This window comes from Brachyistius frenatus, unplaced genomic scaffold, assembly GCF_029030835.1.
Source record: "Brachyistius frenatus isolate BFR_SWC_R1_liver_20210118 unplaced genomic scaffold, ASM2903083v1 Contig_112, whole genome shotgun sequence".
NCBI lineage: Eukaryota > Metazoa > Chordata > Actinopteri > Embiotocidae > Brachyistius > Brachyistius frenatus.
The window spans coordinates 1,212,501-1,235,000 of NW_027210711.1; the positions used below are offsets into that span (position 1 = coordinate 1,212,501).

At 45.6% G+C, this 22,500-nt stretch overlaps 1 protein-coding gene across 5 annotated transcripts in view; it reads right to left on the reverse strand.

Annotated features, from left to right (window-relative positions):
* The window catches only part of dmd (dystrophin), a 130,823-nt gene that overhangs the window by 36,598 nt on the left and 71,725 nt on the right, over positions 1-22,500 (reverse strand). For all 5 annotated transcript variants that reach the window (XM_069712841.1, XM_069712840.1, XM_069712838.1 and 2 more), the window contains exons 44-61: positions 22,104-22,274; positions 16,818-16,940; positions 15,808-15,980; positions 15,536-15,671; positions 14,638-14,813; positions 13,558-13,705; positions 13,069-13,194; positions 12,330-12,479; positions 12,097-12,195; positions 11,609-11,708; positions 10,492-10,661; positions 10,124-10,241; positions 9,765-9,976; positions 9,109-9,263; positions 8,425-8,614; positions 3,375-3,547; positions 2,994-3,150; positions 934-1,045 (exon numbers count right to left, since the gene is read on the reverse strand). In XM_069712841.1, coding sequence (XP_069568942.1) covers positions 934-1,045; positions 2,994-3,150; positions 3,375-3,547; positions 8,425-8,614; positions 9,109-9,263; positions 9,765-9,976; positions 10,124-10,241; positions 10,492-10,661; positions 11,609-11,708; positions 12,097-12,195; positions 12,330-12,479; positions 13,069-13,194; positions 13,558-13,705; positions 14,638-14,813; positions 15,536-15,671; positions 15,808-15,980; positions 16,818-16,940; positions 22,104-22,274 — 2,689 coding nt within the window. The remainder of the gene's footprint in view (positions 1-933; positions 1,046-2,993; positions 3,151-3,374; positions 3,548-8,424; positions 8,615-9,108; positions 9,264-9,764; positions 9,977-10,123; positions 10,242-10,491; positions 10,662-11,608; positions 11,709-12,096; positions 12,196-12,329; positions 12,480-13,068; positions 13,195-13,557; positions 13,706-14,637; positions 14,814-15,535; positions 15,672-15,807; positions 15,981-16,817; positions 16,941-22,103; positions 22,275-22,500) is intronic.

Here is a 22,500-nt window from a genome sequence, read left to right on the forward strand (position 1 = left end):
TACAGTACCGCTGTGGGAAAATGCTGACCGGGCAAAAAAAAAAAAAACATTTCTCAGGAACATTGACAAACCAGTTTCTGCGCGTCGTCCTCTCCGTCTTGAATTTGACAACCGATCTGCCTTCGAATTTAGAAACCAACCGACACCCATCTATGTCCGGATTTGCGAGATTCATGTCAATAAAATGACAAATCAACGCGGGCATCTTTCAATCCCCGCGGGCGGATGTTAACCGTCCTAGCTGTGACAATGAAAGAGCGTCTGCGGAGAGACCGTCACGCTTTATATGTCAAAGCACTCAAGGCTATTCCTGGAAATGCCGCTTCTTCTTTTTTCCTTTTTTTTTTTGTAAGGGGAAAAGCTGAATTTAAACCGAGCGAAGAAAAAATGTCAACGCGCTCAGGTCAAACCTTTCGGCGCGTTCGAGTCGCTGACTCGGCGTTTTTTTGGGTTTTTTTTTAACGGGGCGACGGGGGTAAAAAAAAAAAAAAAGTTCAGATGCGTTTACTCGCGAGTCCGGAGAGTGACGACGGAAATCGACTTTCCTTTTAAAGTGCAAATATTAAACGTGAGGTGTGTGTGTGTGTGTGTGTGTGTGTGTGTGTGTGTGTGTGTGTGTGGGGAAAATGTCACTAATTAACCAGCCCGTTTCCTGTACTCACAATATCCAGCTGTCGGCATTTTAAAATGGCAGGTTGACACACACACACACACAAAAAAAAAAATGTTTTTTAGTAGAAAGAAAAAAAAAACTCTACAAAAGAGCTTACACCGCTTTAAATTCTTAATCCGTCCAGCGTGGGGAAAACATCAAAGCGAGTCGGAGGTGGTGGAGGAGGAGGAGGTGTGTGTGTGTGTGTGTGTGTGTGTGTGTGTGTGTGTGTGTGTGTGTGTGTGTGTGTGTGTGTGTGTGTGTGTGTGTGTGCGTTTTACCTCTCTGCTCGGGCGACGGCGTTTCTCGGGGCAACTCGGAGAGGAAGAGTCCCACGTCGTCCAGAGCTTTGGTCACGACGGGCTCCTTCACTCTCAAGTCCCTCCGGAAACTCTGCGGGAAGCATCGTTATTTATAATTTATTATCTGATTCATATTTTGCCATTCGAAAAATAAATAAATAAAATAAAAAGGGATTTAAAAAAAAAAAAAAATCTTTTACATGGCATTAAGCAGCAGGTCGCATTTTCATTCTTAATACACGTAATTCGTTCTTTTTTTTCTACTTCATCGCACAAGTCCGCGTGTTAAATACACACTTATAAATATATATTTATGGCTTTATACTTCACATATGTGCACGCATTTTGAATCATCTTTAATTCCCATCGACTCAATACGAGTCTAATTGTAGCTGTCGCCTTCTCAAAACCGCATCTTCGCAAGTCCATTATTTAACATAGCCGAGGAAGACCAGCTGCTGGAGTTTTGAAAGTGAACTGTTGTCCCGGGCGCGTCATTTTCATCGAACTCTCAAACAAATTCAGAGTTTCAACATTTCGCATGTCGCCTTTGGTCTATTTTCAGTTAAATATGGCTTTAAATGAAACGCAAGTAATCGCATTCTGGTTTCTTTATTTTTATTTACATTTAATTTATTTACATTTTACACAGCATCCCGACTTTTTTTTTTTTAAATGGACACAGCGACTTGTTGTTAGCTTTTCCTCATTGTCAAATTCACATCAAGTATATACGCCATTAAAAACAAATACCATAACAACCATAACTCTTGATGGGCTCCTGTATGAACGCAACTTCATGGGGAAAAAAAAAAAGCGCCATGTCGACACAATCTAAATCTACATTTATACACTCCATCTACGTACAACATATAATTTAATGCAAAATTCATCTACGGTTAGATTTAAAAACAAAACAAAAGGTACACAGTGAAACTGTACATATTAGTGGTCAATTAGTCTTTTTTTTTTTTTTTTTTTGAATGGACGCCTCAACTTTTGCCTCCCGAGATATAAATGTTGAAGAAACACGACCCCCTCCTCCCGAGGAGCGAGCACCTCATTTGCATGATGGATTTTCATAAAACACATGTCAGAAAGGTTCGTTAATTGAAGAGTTGGCGTGTGTCAGAGTGTGCGAGTGGCTTCAACACATCTACATTCATTACCAAACCCGCTTCAACTAAAAGCCTTTTTTTTCCCCTCCTTTAATACGCCCGTCTGCAGAAACATTGTCCCTTTTTTTTTTTTTTTTTTTTTTCACACACAAAGTGACCAAATCAGTCGAGCCAATAGGCTCGCCTTTTTTTTTTTTTTTTTTTTGCATAAAATGGATTTTTTATTTAACCCCGCGTGTCCGTACTTTCCATTTACTTCGCCTCTGATTTGCATAACGGCCGACTCGAAACGCAAATGTCTGCTTTTGCAGTTCGCCCCATGAAAAAGCCCCGAAACTTTTTTTTTTCTTTTACCGTGAAAGCATCCAAGTAAATGTTATTAGTTTTTTACCAAAAGTATCTCTTCTAATTACGGTGTGAAAGTTATTTCATGGGTATGTGACGGACGACCTCTTTTAAAAAGTCTCCTCTCGACTCGAACTTTCACCGGCGACTTTGATAGAAATCAAATTGACAACTTAAAAAAAAAAAAAAACGCAGACAACTGCAAGATGGTGGAACTCTGAAGAACATTAAAGTTTCTCTCTATTTAGAAAAACGTTTCCACGAGGCTCGATCGGATTGCAAGCGGGACGACACTCCGCTTTCAAAACTCCGGCGGCGGGTCTCCTCAGCTCCCTGACGATTTGCAGAGTGTTGTTAAAACAAGAGGTGATGCGACGCAGTGGTAAACAGGGCCCCTCCCCCCCTGTATCTGTAGCCTGTATCTGTTTCAAAATAAAAGCCCTCGTTTCAAATTAAAAGCCCTTGTTTCAAATTAAAAGCGCTTCACGCTCCGTTTCGACCGAGTCTTATTCTGAAATCCTTGCCGGCTCGTGGTCTTTTTTTTAAATTTATTTGTTTTAGCGCGCTTCCTCTCACCCGGTGCGTGTCCAGCTGCGTCTGCACGGCGGGGACGTCGCCCCCTACGGGAGGCTCCTTCTCCAGCTGTTGGCTCTTCAGCCTCAGCCAGTTGAGCAGCTCCTGCAGGGACATGTGGAGCCTCTTCCAGGGGGCCGTCTCCGAGTCCAGGTGGGCCCTGGAGACACAAAACATCCGTCGAGTTGCCTATAAAGAAAGCTTAGTGATTTCTGCGCGCCCCCCTGAAAGGATATGTACAAATACTTTTGAAGAGAATTTCGTATTCGTGCCGACCTCTGGTGGCGCTCGGCGGTATCGCAGCTTAAGGAACTTCCGGCAGACAAAAAAAAAACAACTCCTCAGTGCTGCATTTATAAATGCCCCCCCTCCCCCTCCACTCACCTCATGCCGAGGGTCTTGCCGCGCAGGTCGTTCCAGCGCTGGCTCACGCCGTCCATGCGTCTCTGCAGCAGGGCGCCGTCCTCGGAGTCCCCCAGGGACATCACGATCCTCCGGCCGTTCTCGTCCAGGGAGTGGTAGAGCTCCGTGTGGCCATCGATCTCCCCGTGGAGGTCCTGGTTTTACGCGCGCACACACACACACACACACACACACACACACACACACACACACACACACACACACACACACACACACACACACACACACACACACACGCACACACACGCACACACAAACACCAATAAGAGTCAATGGGAAAAAAAGAACAGATAGTGAATCCTGCCGGAGAACACTCTCTAATAGCAGCCGTCTTCCAGGACTTCTGTGTTGTCCCCGCTCAGCCGGAGTGCTTAGTAATGGGATCAGATCCGAGAGGCCGATTTACGCTCTAAAAAAGCGTCACAGGGGGGGGTGGTGGGGGGGGGGGCACAACGAACCGTCAATCGTAGCTCTGAAATGTCAAAATGTTTCGTCGGCCCGGAATTAGTCGGCGGGTTTTGACGTTTTTGTTTTTTTCCCCCTTCCTACAGACGGTCCATTACCGCAAACTCTTTCCGTTTCCCGATGGAGACGTTCAAAGGGAACCCGCGAGCTAACCTTCGTAACAGCTCCATTATTACCGCGGAACACTTTCCATTAAAAGGATCGGGGGAGAAAGAGCAGGAAAAAGGAAAACGTGACGGAAAGTCGCTGTTGTATTTGTTGTTGTATTTGTTGGGAGAGGAAAACGCCAAACGTCTTTGGTACCTTTCATTTTACCGAGACGCCTATTTTCACTCACTTAACGATTTCCAAAGTCTTACGAAATAACGTATGCGACTTCGTATACAATTTTTTTTTTTTTTTTTTTTTTTAAATGAACAAGGATAACAAAAATACACAATAAAACCTTATGGCTTGTTTCCGTTGAGGTCCTCTATCACATTGTATAAGAAAGTGTCAAGGAAAGACAAAAACATCAAATATATATATATAAAAAATAAAACAACAACCTTGTCTTAAGAGCTGATTTCAAACTCGACTCGTATTTCCCAAAACATTTACGTCGTGTATTGGTTGTTGAGTATATGATGTTCGTCGGCGACGCAAACAGGATGGTCTCCGTCTTTCCCACGTGTTTCTAAACTTAAAATAAACCGCCCTTTCCTTGTGTGCTAGTGGCAATGCGGCATGATCAGCATGTCAAAATAAATCACCCCAAAAAAACAACAACAAAAACAAAAAGAGGCTCGATTAAGGTCATTTCTTTATATTGAAAAAAAAAAAACAGCAGCGGCCCCAAAACGCTGCCCTGTGGGACTCCGCAAGTAACGATTTTTCTTTAGCAAACTACTACATACACTATTACCTAGCCTTCAAAATTACGTTTTAACTCTTATTTTGAAATTCTTTCGGTGCCACCTTTTGCTTGGGCACCCCCGAAGAGTCCATTTCTCGAGACATTAAAGATGCCGGAGGCAGGATTCGGCCACAACCAGGCAACCCCGGAAAACATTTTTCTCACGAACGGTTCACAATCACATAAAAAATAAAATAAAATAAAAAATAATAATAATAAATTATTTATTATTCATAACGGGGCGCCCGGTCGTAAAGTGCCACCATCAATTCTTCATGCGTATTTAGCCGCAGTTGGTGATTTGCATTTCAATTAGCGCCGCCCTCCTAAGCACTTTCCAAAAACACTTTTCTGGTCCCCCCCCCCCAAAAAAAATATCTCCAGAATAAAAAAAAAACATGTCGCAAAAAACACACCAAAGTACTTACTGCTATTCTTCAATCAGGACATGACAAAAACAGGTGTTGCTTACTTCCTGTTATTGATGCTCTTATTAAACAACTGGAGTTGTAACTCAAAGTTTACTGCACGACCTGTTTGATTCCAAAAGAAATAGGACGAAGATAAAGAACAAAATAGTGAAGGTGAACGGAAATATTTCGACCTCCTAAATGTATAAAAATGTAGTTCTGGAAAGTTCCCGAAAGACTTTTTCATCACAAAGAACGCTTCCTTCTCAAAAACGCCTCACAAGGAGCAGAATTAAGAAACTTTTAGCTTGTGAAAAGTCCACAGCAGCAAAATAAATAATCCAGTCACATTCAAACCAACGTCACAAAGTACACTCAAAAAAATTAAGATGTTTTTTTTTTTTTTTTTTTCCATCCCCAACCTGAACGCGGTAGACCTTCCTGCGCAGCATCTTCCAAACTTTTTTTGTTTAGAAATCCCCGAAACTGGACGCCGAGGCGACGCCGGCCCGTCGCCGTCCTCTCTATTCCCTCCGCAGCGCGGGTGTGTGTGTGTGTGTGTGTGTGTGTGTGTGTGTGTGTGTGAGAGAGAGAGAGACAGTCAAGTGAGAGAGATTTGGAGATGAAGAAGGAGGAAAAGGGAGGGAGAGGTAGTAACAAATAAAAAAAAATTAAAAAAAGAGTCAGAGCGAGTTAGAAAAGACAAAGAGGAGGGGGGAAGGAGGGAGGGAGTAAGGGGGAGGAAGAGACAGAGGATCAGGAGGAGGATGGAGGCAGAGGAGAACTTGAAAGGGTGCGTAAAAGCGATGAGCGCGCTCGTTTTCCAATTAAACCTTATCTGCGTGTGGCGTTGTAGCCCGAGAGAGTGTGTGTGTGTGTGTGTGTGTGGATGCTACGCTGCGTTGCTAGACGCCATTATAATTGGACACAGAAGACTATCTCAGTGCTGCACACAGTGCTGCTGTTGTACTGTGTGTGTGTGTGTGTGTGTGTGTGTGTGTGTGTGTGTGTGTGTGTGTGTGTGTGTGTGTGTGTGTGTGAAGGAAACGCGCACAGGCGTGGATTTCTAACAGTGTGTGTTTAAAAAATATTCATTTCCCAAATCCTTCACAGTGCTGCGCGCGTGCGTGTGTGTGTGTGTGTGTGTGTGTGTGTGTGTGTGTGTGTGTGTGCGCATCAGAAAGTGTGTGTGTGTGTGGGTGCAGGGTGAGGGCCAAGGGGTCAGGATATGTTCCCTTGCAGAACAGAGCCTTCCCTTCAACACCCACAATGCAATATGGAAGAGGAGGACGGGGGGGGGGGGGGATACAGTGAGCAACGAGCCAATGAAATGTGTCCGTGCTGCCGCGTCAGCATTCCTGTCATACCAGCCGGGGCGGAGAGAACGAGGACGAGGACGAGGACGAGGCTGAAATAAACGACGTTTGAAAAAACAGCGGGGGAAGGCACTCGCTTTTTCGTCTTCTCGATTTCGCTTTTGGGCGGGGACACGACAACGGTGAAGTAATTTCTGGGGGGGGGGGGGGGTTCCCCATTCATCTTCCTCTTTTCTGAATAAAAAATATCACCTCTCGTTTCGCTCCATCAAAAGGAGCCACGGGGAAGAACACCGAGGCCTCTAGTGGTGAGGGTGGAGATGGCAGCCCCCCCTCCCCCCACGCCCCGCTTGGCCAGCGGAGAGCATTTTCGCTGAGCCCACGCAGCCTGAAAGCTCTAAGTGCCCCTATTTGTTTTCTAAAACTGCCGTAAGAGGCGCAACACAAAAACACCCTTTGACGAGGAGCGCCCCGAGCTTCTTATCTTTTCACGCACCGAACGACTCTCCGCTGACAACTTGTGCAGCGATGATGACAAAGACACGTACACGGTGGATTGTTATGTAACAAGTCCGCGTGAGAGAAGGGACTGAAATCGCAAAGCTCCGATTCGTCGGGACGTAAAAAAAAACGGGCAGAGTACGAAACCTTGCGGCGCTCCGGGAAGTGCGGCCGCTTGAACCAATTCATGTTTTGCAAAAATCAGTTCTGTTCTTGTTCAATTGATTTATGTGGCGCCAAATCACGACACCGCCTATTTCAGGGCACTTAACGTAGTGAAGTTCCGACAGCAGAACTTTACGACGTTACGCAAAACAACAACCAATTGAAACGATGAGCGGCCAGGAGGAGAAAAAACAAACTCCCTTTTAACAGGAAGTAAAACCTCCAACAGCAGGAAGGAAAAACTCCCTTTAAACAGGAAGTAAAACCTCCAACAGCAGGAAGGGAAAACTCCCTTTAAACAAGAAGTAAAACCTACAACCTCAGGAAGGAAAAACTCCTTTTAAACAAGAAGTAAAACCTCCAACCTCAGGAAGGAAAAACTCCTTTTAAACAGGAAGTAAAACCTCCAACCTCAGGAAGGAAAAACTCCTTTTAAACAGGAAGTAAAACCTCCAACCTCAGGAAGGAAAAACTCCTTTTAAACAGGAAGTAAAACCTCCAACCTCAGGAAGGAAAAACTCCTTTTAAACAGGAAGTAAAACCTCCAACAGCAGGAAGGGGGAAAAAAAAAAAAAAAAAATCTCTTTTTATGCACTGAACTGCTCTCTGCCTACTTTCGGAGTCAAAACGATGATAAAACATCAATTCAGCGGATTGTCACGGTAATAAAGTCAGAGTGGGAAGAGGTAGAAAATTGTAAAGCTTCGCCAAATGACTCACTTTGGACTCTTCAGAATTCGTCCGTCTCCCGAAGGTCGACCCTTTCGAGTGAGAAATGCGTTAGCGCCGCGCTACAATGGAGCTGTTGCGACGCGGCGGCGTCGGTCTGTAGGCAGTGTATGTCGACTGCGTGCGATTCTGTAGAGGGAACAGAAGCCGCGTGGCCTTGCGTTTCCGCAGCCCGGCCGGCGAAGGTCTTCCGTGGAGAAAAGGTTTCTGACGAGGCGTCGACGGGAATCGACGTTCGTAACACCGCAATGAAATAAACTCTTAATATACGTGAGCTGGAAATCCCTCAGTGGAGCCGAGGATAACAGGAGGAGGAGGAGCTCTGTGGGTGTGTGTGTGTGTGTGTGTGTGTGTGTGTGTGTGTGTGTGTGTGTGTATGTGTGGGTGTGTGTGGAGGTGTGTGTGTGTGTGTGTGTGTGTGTGTGTGTGTGTGTGTGAGGGGGGTGGGTGGGTGTGTGATGTGTGTGTGTGTGGGGGGATGTATGTGTGTGTGTGTGTGTGTGTGTGTGTGTGTGTGTGTGTGTCCCCACCTTCCACTGTGCCAGCAGGTTCCTAGCCACCTCCGGCTGGTCCTGCAGTCGCTCCTTGTTGGTGGCGTCGATTAAAACGTTGCAGGTGGTCTCGGCCTCCGTCAGCCAGTTGAGGAACTTCTCCAGGTCGAGGTAGAAGTGCTGCAGCAGCTTCACAGCGGCTTCCACGGCGCCCTCCCGGTCGGAAACCCTGGGAGAGAAAAGAAGCCGAGGCGTGACGAGGTGCACGAACCGACGTCAGGGCAGCGAACCCACTTACTGAAGTTAAATGATCTCAGATCAAACAGCCACATGACACCGCATCATATATATATATATATAAAGTTATATGAACGCTGTGTGAAAAGGAGACAAAATAGAAGTGGGCCAAGTGCGAAACCCTGGGGTACTCCAGTAAGTACGGCAGGTTGAACTAACGCGACTTCATTTGAATTCAATTTATTTACGTAGCGTCAAATCACAACAGAACTTTTTTAGCATGATACAAAAGAACCCAACAATTGAACAATTCCCATGTTAGCTAGGAGGAAAAAGTCAATTTTAACAGGAAGTAAAACCTCCAACAGCAGGAAGGAAAAACTCCCTTTAAACAGGAAGTAAAACCTCCAACAGCAGGAAGGAAAACCACTAAAACCAGAATTTCAGGAGTGCCGTTTAAATCTAACGACATTGTGCACGGTTTACCGTTTGTTGACGTGCGCCCAGGTGGCCACCATGTTGTTGTTGACCTGGCTGACCCGGTGCGTGTCGTCGTTGGCGTACAGCGCGAGCAGCTTCTTGGCCAGCGCGTTGGTTTCGTCCACCTGGCCCTGCCACTGTTGCAGCTCCTTCACAAAGAGCTGCAGAGGCGCGGAGACGAGAAGGCAAAACGGCCGATAAACACAGATGAACGCGATGACTCACGCTGACATTTAAAACAGCCTGTATGAGTAATGTCATATTTTGTCAGCCATCTGTTTATGAATCTCACTTTCAAGGTGGAAAAAGTGTGTGTATCTCCTGGATATTATGAGTAATTGGGAAGCTATGGGCCTGATTTACTCAAATCTCAAATAAAGGGTACTAAATTGCATGTTTATTCCAAAACGTTTGCACATTTATTTTGCACCTCTTTTGTGGGTGATTTGTGGAAGGAAAAACTCCCTTTAAACAGGAAGTAAAACCTCCGACAGCAGGAAGGAAAAACTCCCTTTTAACAGGAAGTAAAACCTCTGACAGCAGGAAGGGAAAAACTCCCTTTAAACAGGAAGTAAAACCTCTGACAGCAGGAAGGAAAAACTCCCTTTTAAACAGGAAGTAAAACCTCCAACAGTAGGAAGGAAAAACGTCCAGTTTCCCACCTGTAGCTCGGCGTTTTGCCTCTTCACCGCATCCACCGTGTACGTGACCTCATGCCACGCCTCCAGCCTCTCGCTGGCCCGCTTGAGGAGGTGGTCCGTCCCCTTCTTGGCGTCCAGCCAGTTGGTGGAGTCCTGCAGCATGTTGTGGAGCTGCTTGGTCCGGTCGGACAGTTTGGTCTGAGAGTCTTCCCAGTGAGTCTGGAGCCTGTCGACTACGATTTAAGAAAAACAAAAAAGAAAACTTTTAAAGTAAACTTAAATAAAAAAAAAAGCAACTCTAAATCACGGGTTGAATCCTTAATTGGAGATTTTTTGTAAGATGCGTAAGAAGTGTGTGTGTGTGTGTGTGCGTGACTTACTGCGCTCAGTGATGGCGTTGCGCGTCTCCTGGTTGCTGGTTTTGTTCTTCAGGTTCTGGGCTGCCGTGATCTGTTTCTCCAGGAGGGGGCGCCGCTGGTCCAGCTCCTGCAGGGACACCTGAAAAAACAAACAAAAAAAACCCCACACCATCCATAGTTGTCATTTTCTGGGCTAATTAACGCATCAATTATTGCAGTAAAATAAATGAGTGATGAATCAACACGACGAGCTTTAGTTACTTGTTTGGACGCACGGCTTTTAAAACGTTAATTGGAATATTACTCGTGCGTGTGGTTGTTTTCATTTATTTATTTTTTCTTCCCTTGTGCTTTAATTGCAGTTATCGGTGAGCTCGGAGGTGGCTGACCTTGAGCTGGCTGATGTTGTCGTTGATGTCGTCCAGGTCGGCCACCACCACCCGCCTGTTCTGCACCATGTTATCCAGCATGGTCAGCCAATCGGTGAGCTCCGCCCAGGACTTGTTGAACTGAGCCAGTGCTGCCGACTCCGGCGTGGAGCTCCCCGTCAGGCCTTCGTCTGGGAAACACAAGCAAGTGTTTCAGGTGAGTAGAAGCACCAATAGCACAGTGTTGATATACTGTTACAAGTAAAAGTACGAATACCACAGTGTTAATATACAGTTACAAGTAAAAGTATGAATACTCCAGTGTTAATATACAGTTACAAGTAAAAGTATGAATACTACAAAGTAAATATACTGTTACAAGTAAAAGTTTGAATACTACAAAGTAAATATACTGTTACAAGTAAAAGTACGAATACCACAGTGTTAATATACAGTTACAAGTAAAAGTATGAATACTACAGTGTTAATATACGGTTACAAGTAAAAGTACGAATACTACAAAGTAAATATACTGTTACAAGTAAAAGTTTGAATACTAAAGTAAATATACTGTTACAAGTAAAAGTACGAATACCAGTGTTAATATACAATTACAAGTAAAAGTATGAATACTCCAGTGTTAATATACTGTTACAAGTAAAAGTATGAATATAACAGTGTTAATATGCTGTTACAAGTAAAAGTACGAATACCACAGTGTTGATACACGATGATAACAGCCTCTCAGGTGTCCTGTTTAAAAGGGAGTTTTTCCTTCCTGCTGTCAGAGGTTTTACTTCCTGTTTAAAGGGAGTTTTTCCCTTCCTGCTGTCAGAGGTTTTACTTCCTGTTAAAACATCTTAACATCACCTGATTTTGTCCAAAAAAAAATAGTCCAAATCTCATTATTATTAAACCAAAATTCAAATCATTTCAAAGAACTTAAGGACGCGCTGAATCGGCGATTGTATGAAGTTCGAGAATCTAGAAGAACAGAGGTGAATGTCGGTGTGACGTCAGGACGTTGGCTCTCCACGGGGGACATTTAGCCCTATATTTAGCCTTCTTAAATGTCATCGACACGATCGATCGCAGCGCTCATTTTCTTTTTCATTTCATGAACAAAACGAAGTCTTACTGGCTTTTTTGGCGACGAGCAGAGCGGCCATCCTCTCCTTATGCTGCCTCACCAGCTCCAGGATCACCGTCCAGTCTGCCCTCAGCCTCCCATATTTCACCTGTCGCCCGTGGACACACACACACACACACACACACACACACACACACACACACACACACACACACACACACACACACACACAAAATCAGTGTTCATAGATCATCTTTTACAAACACCATCAAAGGCTTTTATTTTGATAGAGCCAGTGGAGGTGTTCGTTGGGTTCCTCTGTAAAGTTCTGTCGTGAAGATTTATGCTAGTCTTATAAGACTATATAAACAAAATGTACATTAATTGAATAAAGATGATGTATCTATCCATTAAATAGACAAATTTAAGGTCATTAGACTCCATGTGTGTCATACAAGTACGAGAAAAACCTCCACAACGTGCAGTTATGTACAGATTGACTGTTTTCTGTTTTCGGCGGCGTTTGATTTCGTCACCTTGTCTGGTTGGCCGGGAGGAGTGTCCTTGAACAGCTGATCGGCTCGCTCCAAAACAAACTCCACTTCCGGCTGCTTGACTTGAACTTCCTCAATGAGCTGGTAACAAAAAGATTAAAAAAAAAACACTGCGTGAAGGTTTGGAGCCAGAAATATGTATTCGAATGTGTGTGTGTGTGTGTGTGTGTGTGTGTGTGTGTGTGTGTGTGTGTGTGTGTGTGTGTGTGTCCCACCCTGGGCGCCGGTTCCTCGGCGCCGCGCTCCAGCTTGCCCCTGGTGCCGGCCGCCCAGGCCGACAGGTCGTCCAGCTGACCCTGAAGCCTCTCCAGCTCGTTCAGCAGGGCCTCGATCTCCAGCTGGCGCTCCGGCAGCGCCTTGGACACCTAAAACGAAGGCGGGGTCTGTGATTGGTCGGGCCCGTCGCGAACCGTTCGTTTATTTTTCCAACACGTTTGACAGCTCGTTTGCGCTCGCGTTAGCGTGAGCTCAGCAACTCCAAGGGAGGGGGGGAGGGGGACACGACCGATCAGCGAGCAGTGTCCGGTGGTTAACCGCGTTTGCCCCGCCCCCTTCCTCCGCTGCCATTGGACGGCCGGTGACAAACGCAGTGCTAATATTTTTCACCTCTCGCGGGGGGGGGGGGGGGGACGATGACGACTAATCGCCGAACGTTCAGCGCAAACTTAACCTTCCAGAAATGTGTTCATTAAAACAATTGGAAAAAAATACGCTGTACTCGGGGAAACACAAAGCTGCATGCTGATTGGTTAGAAGTAACTGAAGGTTTACGCCCCCGGTAGGACGGAACAACGATTCTCTACGGAGGGTGACCGAACCCAGATATTCACGCAGGGCTAACGACCTTCCTGGAGGTTACGTTAAACCCTCAGTGACGCAAAACGGCTGAAACGTCTTTTGTCGCGCGGATTGCAAAAACAATAAATTGCGTTTCCGCGGTGACGTGACGCCGACCTGAGGCCAGCGGCTGTTGATGATCCTGACGTCTCTCTGTTTGTCGGCAGGAAGTGGCGTCTGTTTGTGTCTCCAGTTCAGATCCTCCACCGCCGCCTTCTTGGCAGGAAGCTGCTCCACGTGAGCCTGGCGCGGGCGCGCGCGCACACACACACACACACACACACACACACACACACACACACACACACACACACACACACACACACACACACACACACACACACACACACTATTAAACCAGTCTTCAAGGTTAAATTTCAGAATAAAACATTACAGCATCTTAACGGAAACTTTAATATCTTCACGATGAAATTAAAGAGCAACGCGCATATAACGCTGAGTGTTTAATAATAAAGAGCTGGATCTCATTTACGCGAAATTAAATCACACACACACACACACACACACACACACACACACACACACACACACACACACACACACACACACACACACACGGCTTATTATAACCGCCGCCAGTGGTACCTGGACTTTCCCCAGAGTGTCTCTGATGTGCTGCGTCTCCGCCGGCTGCAGGGGGATCGCCATGACGACCTCGGCTCGGTCCAACCAGCCCAGCACGGAGTCCACGTCCTCCTGCAGCGCCGCGGTCGCCGTACGAGCCTCCGACGACCTGCAGCGACGAGGGAGTTAAAAAAATAATAATAATAAATATATATAGGAGTTCATTTCTTTTCCTTCCTGCCTTCCTCCTCTTTTATTCTGAAACTCTAAGGTCACAGAATTCACTTCACTGTGGCTGCAAAAATATCATCCAGCTCTATACGGAAATAAAATCGAACTTGTCAAGGTGGAGCAGAAAGTCTCTTTCATTAAAAAAAAAAGTCTGATATCCTACTGATACATAATTTCATTAAATTCACATTGACTTTGTTAACTTAAAGGCGTTTTTGTTTTGTTTTTTTACCTACAGTTGTATTATGGAGGAAATCAATTTGCGAGTTCAAAATAATTCTAAACAAACCAAAAGGGATCGTTAAAGAATTGAAACACCTCCTTTGAAGAACTCGCCCCGTAAAAAATATTTTGAAGCTCCTCGTTTGATTCAGTTTCTTTCCGACCTCAGCGGTATCGTTTCAGCACCACGGACAGCGCTGTCGGTCGTTGGCTCTTCCGAGACAGTATATTTATTAGTTTTGAACCTCGCTCTACTAAAAAAATAATAATAATTAATCATGTTACAATAACGGTAGCTTGTTGGCTAAATAGTTTAATACGCGTTGAATTTCTGCTGGTGAATAAAGACGACTAAAAGAACGTGGCTTTGTCCGAAAAAAGACACCAGCCGGGGGCAGAAGTCCAAAAATCCGTTGCGCTCTCGAACGCAACACCGGCGCCTTTCGAAATCACGATTGGAGTTCAGTCGTTCTACGTTGGAGTCAGCGAGGAAGGATGTCTGAATTCCTTCAAATGGACACTGGAAATACACGTTTTCATCCACAGTCTAAACAAATGAAATGAACACACGCACACGCGTGCACACACACACACACACACACACACACACACACACACACACACACACACACACACACACACACACACCTCCTCTTGCGCTCGTTGAGCTGCTGGCAGACGTCGGACCAGCGCGCGTTGTGTAACCTGAGCTGCGTTCGGAGCCGCGAGGAGTCGTCCGGCGTGCTCAACTGGCTGATGTCCTCCCCCGCCGAGTTCACTCGGCCCAGCAGCGCCTCCTGGAGGGGGATGGCCTCCACCAGGTCCTGCGCACACACGCACGCACACACACACACACACACACACACACACACACACACACACACACACACACACACACACACACACACACACACACACACACACACACACACACACACGAAAGAGTTGTTGATCATTATTTGGTCGTTCATCGGCCCAAACATTTAAAGGTTAAAGTAGTACTAGTTAGCAGAGAAATACTCGTTTCCAATCTGACCTTTCAAAATAAGAGTCAATTCCCCCGCAAGTTTATCAATACCAAGTGTGTTCTAATATGTCTAAGTGTGTGTGTGTGTGTGTGTGTGTGTGTGTGTGTGTGTGTGTGTGTGTGTGTGTGTGTGTGTGTGTGTAGACTGGGGATTGAGGACTGGTTGCGGTTCAGGTGGCAGCTTGCGATCTGAGGTACCAGATGGTCTTTCATCGTCACACACACACACACACACACACACACACACACACACACACACACACACACACACACACACACACACACACACACACACACACACACACACTTTGAGTGGCACTTGGGAGGCCTGTCTGTTCAGGTGGACACCGAGAGCTGATCACAGCAGCCAAAAAGTGGACCGAGCATACGGTGACTGACTGACACACACACACACGCTGCCTTTTCCTCCTGAATACTGTAAGTGTGTGTGTGTGTGTGTGTGTGTGTGTGTGTGTGTGTGTGTGTGTGTGTGTGTGTGTGTGTGTGTGTGCGCGTTACCCTGAGGTGCTGTCTGTGTGCTGCTGGCTCGCTCTCGGACAGTTTCAAGGCCCCCTCGGCGTCGGCCAGCCACTCCTCCGCCGCCTTCTGATCCGCGGCGAACTTCTGCCACTTGGAGTTGCAGTCCTGCCAACGCCTACACACACACACACACACACACACACACACACACACACACACACACACACACACACAGAAGAGATTTCAAAGTCAATCAACACACACACACACACGCACAGGCAGAAGATAAGTATATTCCAAGTCTTCCTCACCTGGTCCGGTCCTGGTGCAGCTTGTTCAGCTTGTCCCAGTTGGCGCCGAGCAGCCCGGCGCTCTCCCGGATCCGCTGGCTCTCCAGAGGCCGAGCGCCCGACGCCGCCTCCTCCCGGCGGGCCAGCGCTCCCTCCACCGGGCCCAGCAGCTCGTCCATGTTGCCTTTCACCTCCTGCGGAGGGCGGAGAGAGAGAGAGAGAGAGAGAGGTGACCGGACGCAGCTTTTTTTTTTTTGGGGGGGGGGGGGGAACGCAGAAGCGCCTCAAAAGCTGCGATACCGCAGAGCGCCACTAGAGGTCGGCTCCGAAAAAGAGCCTCCGGAGACTCCCGTTCAACTGGCCTCAGGAAATGCTTAGATATCTCGGTGTTATTTAGCTCAAGTCGCTCAATAATCCCTCATTAGTTATTCCAAAAAAAGATGTATTTTGTTGGGGGGGTGGGGGGTTGGTTTGATTGACAGGCCGGCGGTGCAGTCAGGTTACAGCTATCGAATGGTGGGCGGGACGTGGTATCGTCGGGTTTCCAACCAGACGGGAGTCAGATCCGCCGCTGGGTTTCACCAAGGCTGTGCCTTATTCACTTATTAAAAATACGTTTTAGACTCGCCGACTTCTTGTTCCGACTTGTCGTGTTATAAAAAACAAAGGTTGCCGTTGTGCCGGTGAGATGAGTCGTAAATATTTCTTCCTTTTTTTTTTTTTTTTTACCCCCAAAATATGTCGATTTGGTGACGAGGCTGACGACGTGAGAAGCAAACGCGACGTCGTAAAAGGGGAAAACGCTTCTTGCTATTTGAGGAGGTTGTCGTGACGACGGCGTGTCAATACCGTTAAAAATGTCCAAAAAAACCCCAAAATGGCACCGATGGATTGAAAAAAATACAGAAAAGAAAATCAAATGATGGCGAAATCATATTTCATACTTGTTTTTATATTACTTCCCGTGTGTGTGTGTGTGTGTGTGTGTGTGTGTGTGTGTGTGTGTGTGCATGGCGGAGAGCGGCGCTGACCTTCAGGCAGTGCTCTTGCTGAGGCAGGTTGTAAAACGCCGCGGGCCAGTATTCAGGAGAGTTCAGCTGGAAGTCCGTCTCTGACACCGACCGCAGCAGCGCCTGCAGCTCGGCGAGGTACTCCTGGTCACACACACACACACACACACACACACACACACACACACACACACACACACACACACACACACACACACACACACACACGCGCGAGGGCAAAAGTACATGTTCACAGGAACACAAAGCAGAGACAAGATCAGAAAAGAAAAGAAGAAAAACAAAACAAAACGACAGAAAATATCATGACTCGGCGTATTTTATTCAACTTTTCTATAAGCAGGCGGCTTATTGCAAAATCACAAGCTAATTTAAGGAAACTGATCCGGGGCTGGAATTAATTGAATAATTCAAATAGAATCCAATAGATAGGGAGACACATTTACTGTGAACAAAAGTATCTTTCTTTTTTTTTTGGGGGGGGGAGTAAAACTTACTTACTGCAGATAAATCTTAGATGATGAATTTCGAAGCCCCGGATCGTTTCGTTGGTGGGGTGGGGAGGGGGGGCTGTCAGATTCCGTGTCGACAAAGCTCCTCTTCAAACACATTTCTAATCCCCAACGGTATACCACGATCGCAATCAGGCCCGTCCCAACTCGTTCACATTATTATTTTGTTGGGGGGGGGGGGGGGGGGGTAATTTATTCAAGCCTTTCATTACGAGTCGGTTGTTGAGACGGAGAATTTGAAAACGAGGCTCCCGTCCACGGCGCAGAGGCACTGAGACGCACTCCTTCCCTTTCACCTCACCTGGGCGTCCCACCTCGCCAAAATAAGACGTGAGCATTATGAGCACATTGTCGCAGGAACTTTAATGATTGCTGCCGGCCTGAAGTGAACAAGTCAGCTTTACGTTTTTCCGGTGTGGGCAGTAATAATGTTTACGACTGGAGTCTGTTCATTCCCCTCGCTACCCTCTGCAGGAATGTCTCGTGGCTCCTTGCTATCTTTCTTTACTTTGAAAATATTCAAGGGTACTGCGATGATTTCCCAACTTCCAACAGAAGGAAGGAAAAACTCCCTTTTAACAGGAAGTAAAACCTCCAACAGTAGGAAAGAAAAACTCCCTTTTAACAGGAAGTAAAACCTCCAACAGCTGGAAGGAAAAACTCCCTTTTAACAGGAAGTAAAACCTCCAACGGTAGGAAGGAAAAATTCCCTTTAAATAGGAAGTAAAACCTCCAACAGCAGGAAGGAAAAACTCCCCTTTAACAGGAAGTAAAACCTCCAACAGTAGGAAGGAAAAACTCCCTTTTAACAGGAAGTAAAACCTCCAGCAGTAGGAAGGAAAAACTTCCTTTAAACAGGAAGAAAAACTCCCATTCAACAGGAAGTAAAACCTCAGACAGAGCGAGGCTCAGAAGTGGGCGGAACTTCTGCCTGGACAGCAGCAGAGGGAGAACAGGACAGTATAAACATCCAGAAGAAAAACCCCTCATACTCCCAGTTTGCAGTGTGGGAATTGTTCACAAATCGGTACTCGAGCCAAAGGAAGGAGATAACCCCTCTACGATGACATCATCGGAGTTTGTTTTTATTACTCAGGCACGAGGACCAATTATACATCTTGTTCACTTGTCACGATGGCTAAAATGTGGGAATCTGGTGGCGTGACCCTTTAACTGCATTTTGCGTAGTCTTTAAAAAAATAAAAATAAGCCTCTTCTAAGATCTGACAAGTGTTACAAGGTGAAACGGAGGTCCGGAGTTTTTTAATGCCCCAGTTTCTCTTGCTTACTATCGGCACAAAAGAGCTCTGTCAGACTGGGTTTTAAATCGGTGTGTGTGGGTGGGGGCGGCGGGGGGGGTGTCAGAAGTCCTTTAAAGTGCTCAGAATAACGCAATTCCATGACGACCGGCTAAAAGGTCATGTCGACGGCTGGAAAAACAGGATGGCCGCATATTTTTTTGTTTTTTTCCCCGACAAAAAGCCTCATGTCAACGTGACTACTTCTATTTCCGTAAGAACGTTTTAGTTGCCCCCGGTTACTGTTTGTCTGCGTTTTAAAAAAAAACGTCCGCGCGAACGGCGCCCTCTTGTGTCACGTTATCCTAAAATATTGTAAGTTTTAGTCACGTAGAATTAGTCTTCGTCACGTTGATAATAGCCTCATCTTGTCCCGCCCCGTCTTTGCATTTTCTGCATTATGATACCCTCCTGTTAGCTCGCTACATCGTTAGCCTCGTCGGCTTCTAGACGCCGTCCACGAAGCCGTTCCCTAGCAATGGCGTTTGCGCGACTCGAACGCCGCATGTTCCGAGCTTGCAAGGTCCACTCGAACGCAGCACGGGAGTCGCATTGTCCATGAACTGAGTTTTTACGTTTTTTTTTAAGTCGCACGCCGATGCAGCGCGTCCGAGGTGGGCTAACGTAAGCTAACGTTAGCGTCACAAAGCTGCCGCGAAGGGAAAAGCCGGAACGATAAATCGAACTTCAACGACGAATTACTTCCAGTCTTTCTGGTAGCAAACTGTTTTTTTTGCGTTACGTCACAGCCGCTATATTAACCTACGGACGTTTTTATCCGACCGTGAACGTCGAGGCCTCGAATTAGCATTTTAAAGCATGGCCATCTCTTTCAGCGAAGTCGCAAGCTAAACAGGAAGTAAAAGTACACACAATAACTCTTTCAGTGTCGATGTAGACATGTGAGCGCAGACTCCCCCCAAAAACTTTTTTTTTTTTTTTTTTTTTTTTTTTGTGAGCTCCCCCCCCCCCACTTTCCCTGTCTGGGGAAGAGTTTTTACAATTCTCTGGAAACCCTGTCACTTATTTTTTGCCCCTTTTGTTTCTTTATTTTGGCGAGTTGCCGTAGTGACGATCCATAACTTTAACTTTTTCTATCGACGGTGACTTGTTTCGATATTTTGACAGGAATTTAAAAACGTGTCTAAAATACTGGCTTGCCGGGGGGAAAAACAATTCATCTCACGATAACGGCGATTAGTTAATAAGCTGGCAATAAACTGGCAAAACGTCAATAAGTAGCTGACTAACGTTGCAGCTACGTAGAGGGAAAATATTACGTTTTGATAAACGGCAACTAAAGTACAAACATGCAAATTGATGATATTTCAGGACTTGGGCCACAACATTTTTTTAAATTCCCAGGGTTTAAAAAAATTCCCCGGAAACCCTGTTATTCATTTTGGTTTTTTTTGCCAATTTTGTTACTTTATTTGTTGAATAAACGTGTTTATTTTCATGAAAAATACTTCAATCTAACTGAATCAGACCTTAGCAATTTTTTGTTTTTGTTAAGACGTCAAATGAATTGACTTTCTGAATTTTCACTTTCACGGTGACGTGCCGGTAATTAAGTGGTATGAATTATTTACTACTACGGCAACGTCCGACAAATGTGACACCTGAAAGCGGGTATCGTTACGAGTCGCGGTGACGCCAAATGAAATCGACTGTCGGGGAAAGTGAGTTCATGTTGAAAGGAGGCGTGGCCTTTTCGTTTATTTATTTTCTCCCCATCTTCGAGCTCCCGTTTTTCATATTTAAAACGAGGCACGCCTCGGTTTTCTCGGGAGAAAAACTGCACCAACTAAACCACTAAAGGGTTAAATGCCGTGAGCTACGTTTGTTACAGCACCTAATAGTTTATTATAATGGCCAGCATATTACCAAAAGGGCTGACTATGATTTACGCCGCACCATTTGAATTTAAAAAAAAAAAAAAAAACAGCGTCAGAAACTCAAATTAGGTGAAGTATCTTTCTAATGTTTTTGTATTTCTCTTTAAGTCTAATGTTATAACCGTAACCAATTAAAGTACAGAAATGTCAAATTTTGAGGGCCGAATTCTCTCTGCGTCGTCACGCTGGGGAGAATTGAATGATTTGCCTTTTTTTTTTTTTTTTGGAGTAGATCCACTAATTACCCAACTGAACTTGGGGCCGTGACAACTGAAATTAACATACAAGCGTCGATATCGTTCCTCTAATTGGTTTAAACCGGGGTCCCCGTCGCCACGCCGACAAGCCACAATTAAGCGCTCGAGAGTCCTCGAGCGAGCGATTCGCCCATCCGGGATCGGGGGAACCGCCGGCGTGTGACGTGATTGGTCGGTGGGTTAGGGAGGGAGGTCAGGAGGGAGGCGGGGGGTGAGGAGGTGGGTGGGGGGGGGCATGCGTCGACACAGAGCCGGACCAATGAGATTTCAGACACGGTGAAGGCGTTTCCTCACAGGCACACGTCGGGACATGTAAATGGTGAATGCAGCAAAGAAAAACAAGAAAAGCAACTCGGATATATTTTTTTAGGGGGGAGGGGATTCTTTTTCTTTTTCTCTCCGGGGGAACAACCGAATTCCTTCGGATCTTTTTCAGTTTACGAAATATATATATATATTAAAAAAAACACTTTGTTAGAAACATTTATTTTCTACTTTCCATAGTTCATATTTTTGTACAATAAATAATATATATATACGGTCCTTAATATCTTTAATACTGTATATTCTTCTTATTGTCAACCAATCCCATTGTTGCACTAAAAAGTACTGTGTGAGTGTCACAGAGCTCCGTCGTTGTCCAGAAAAGCTAAAAAAAATTTTTTTTTAAAAAAAATGCATTTCTTTGCTTGCTTGTCAGATGCCAACGCTTCCAATTACGCTAAGCAAAGTTAAAAAACCTTGCCGAGTAGGCGATTTGCGCTTCCTGCCAGCGACACACGTGTATATATAACGATCACAGTTACCAAATTAGGTTGCCAACGAGATTCGCAGTTGGCAAAATAGCAGGTTAAAAAAAAAATAAAGGCACCGTCAGCTAACAGCAGGTTTTTTTTTTTTTTTAACTTTGGACGCTCCCATTTGCAGTCTTTATGCTAAGCTAAGCTGATTGGCTGCTCGCTCTGGCTTTATATCACACTTACTATACTTGGAATATCGCATTATTAATAATAAATCCTATCTGTAGTTGATTAGCTCGCACTCAGTTACTCTGAATTACAAAACGTACCGTCGTTCCAATGGAAACACGTTTGTTTTATTGTGTTCTGAACTTTTGCACTATTTCTGTGGATTCAGGATTTTATTATTAATAAAAAAAAAAAAAACAATAAAAAAAACACGACTAAGCTAGTTAAAACAACCACACTTTTGAGGAGGCTAGTTTTCACACGCGTTGAAGCCTTTGCGAAGCGTTAAAAGAGTTAGTGTTGCGAACTCGTCTGTTAGTACTGAAATACAGAAAATCGTGCCTACTGAAACTCACACATCGTCTTTTGAAGGGTATGAACTTGCCCTCCGCCTCAACCCAGCGCGCGTTGAGCCGGAGCTGGCGGGGCTCCACTAGACTGGCGGCTCCTGCCTCTGACAGCTGATTGGCTAAGCCCTGCACCTCCTTAAGCTCCTCCTTCTTCGTCTCGAACTCTGAGCCAATTTCCTATTGGGGCGAGAACCAACCGGGCAGGTCACTCGCCATTTGGCCGAGTCGGGTGTAAAGCACACAGAGGCATGTTGTATGTGCTCAAAACACACGCACACGCACACGCACGCACGCACACACACACACACACACACACACACACACACACACACACACACACACACACACACACACACACACACACACACACACACCGACAGAGGGTCATAATTAAATGAACAAA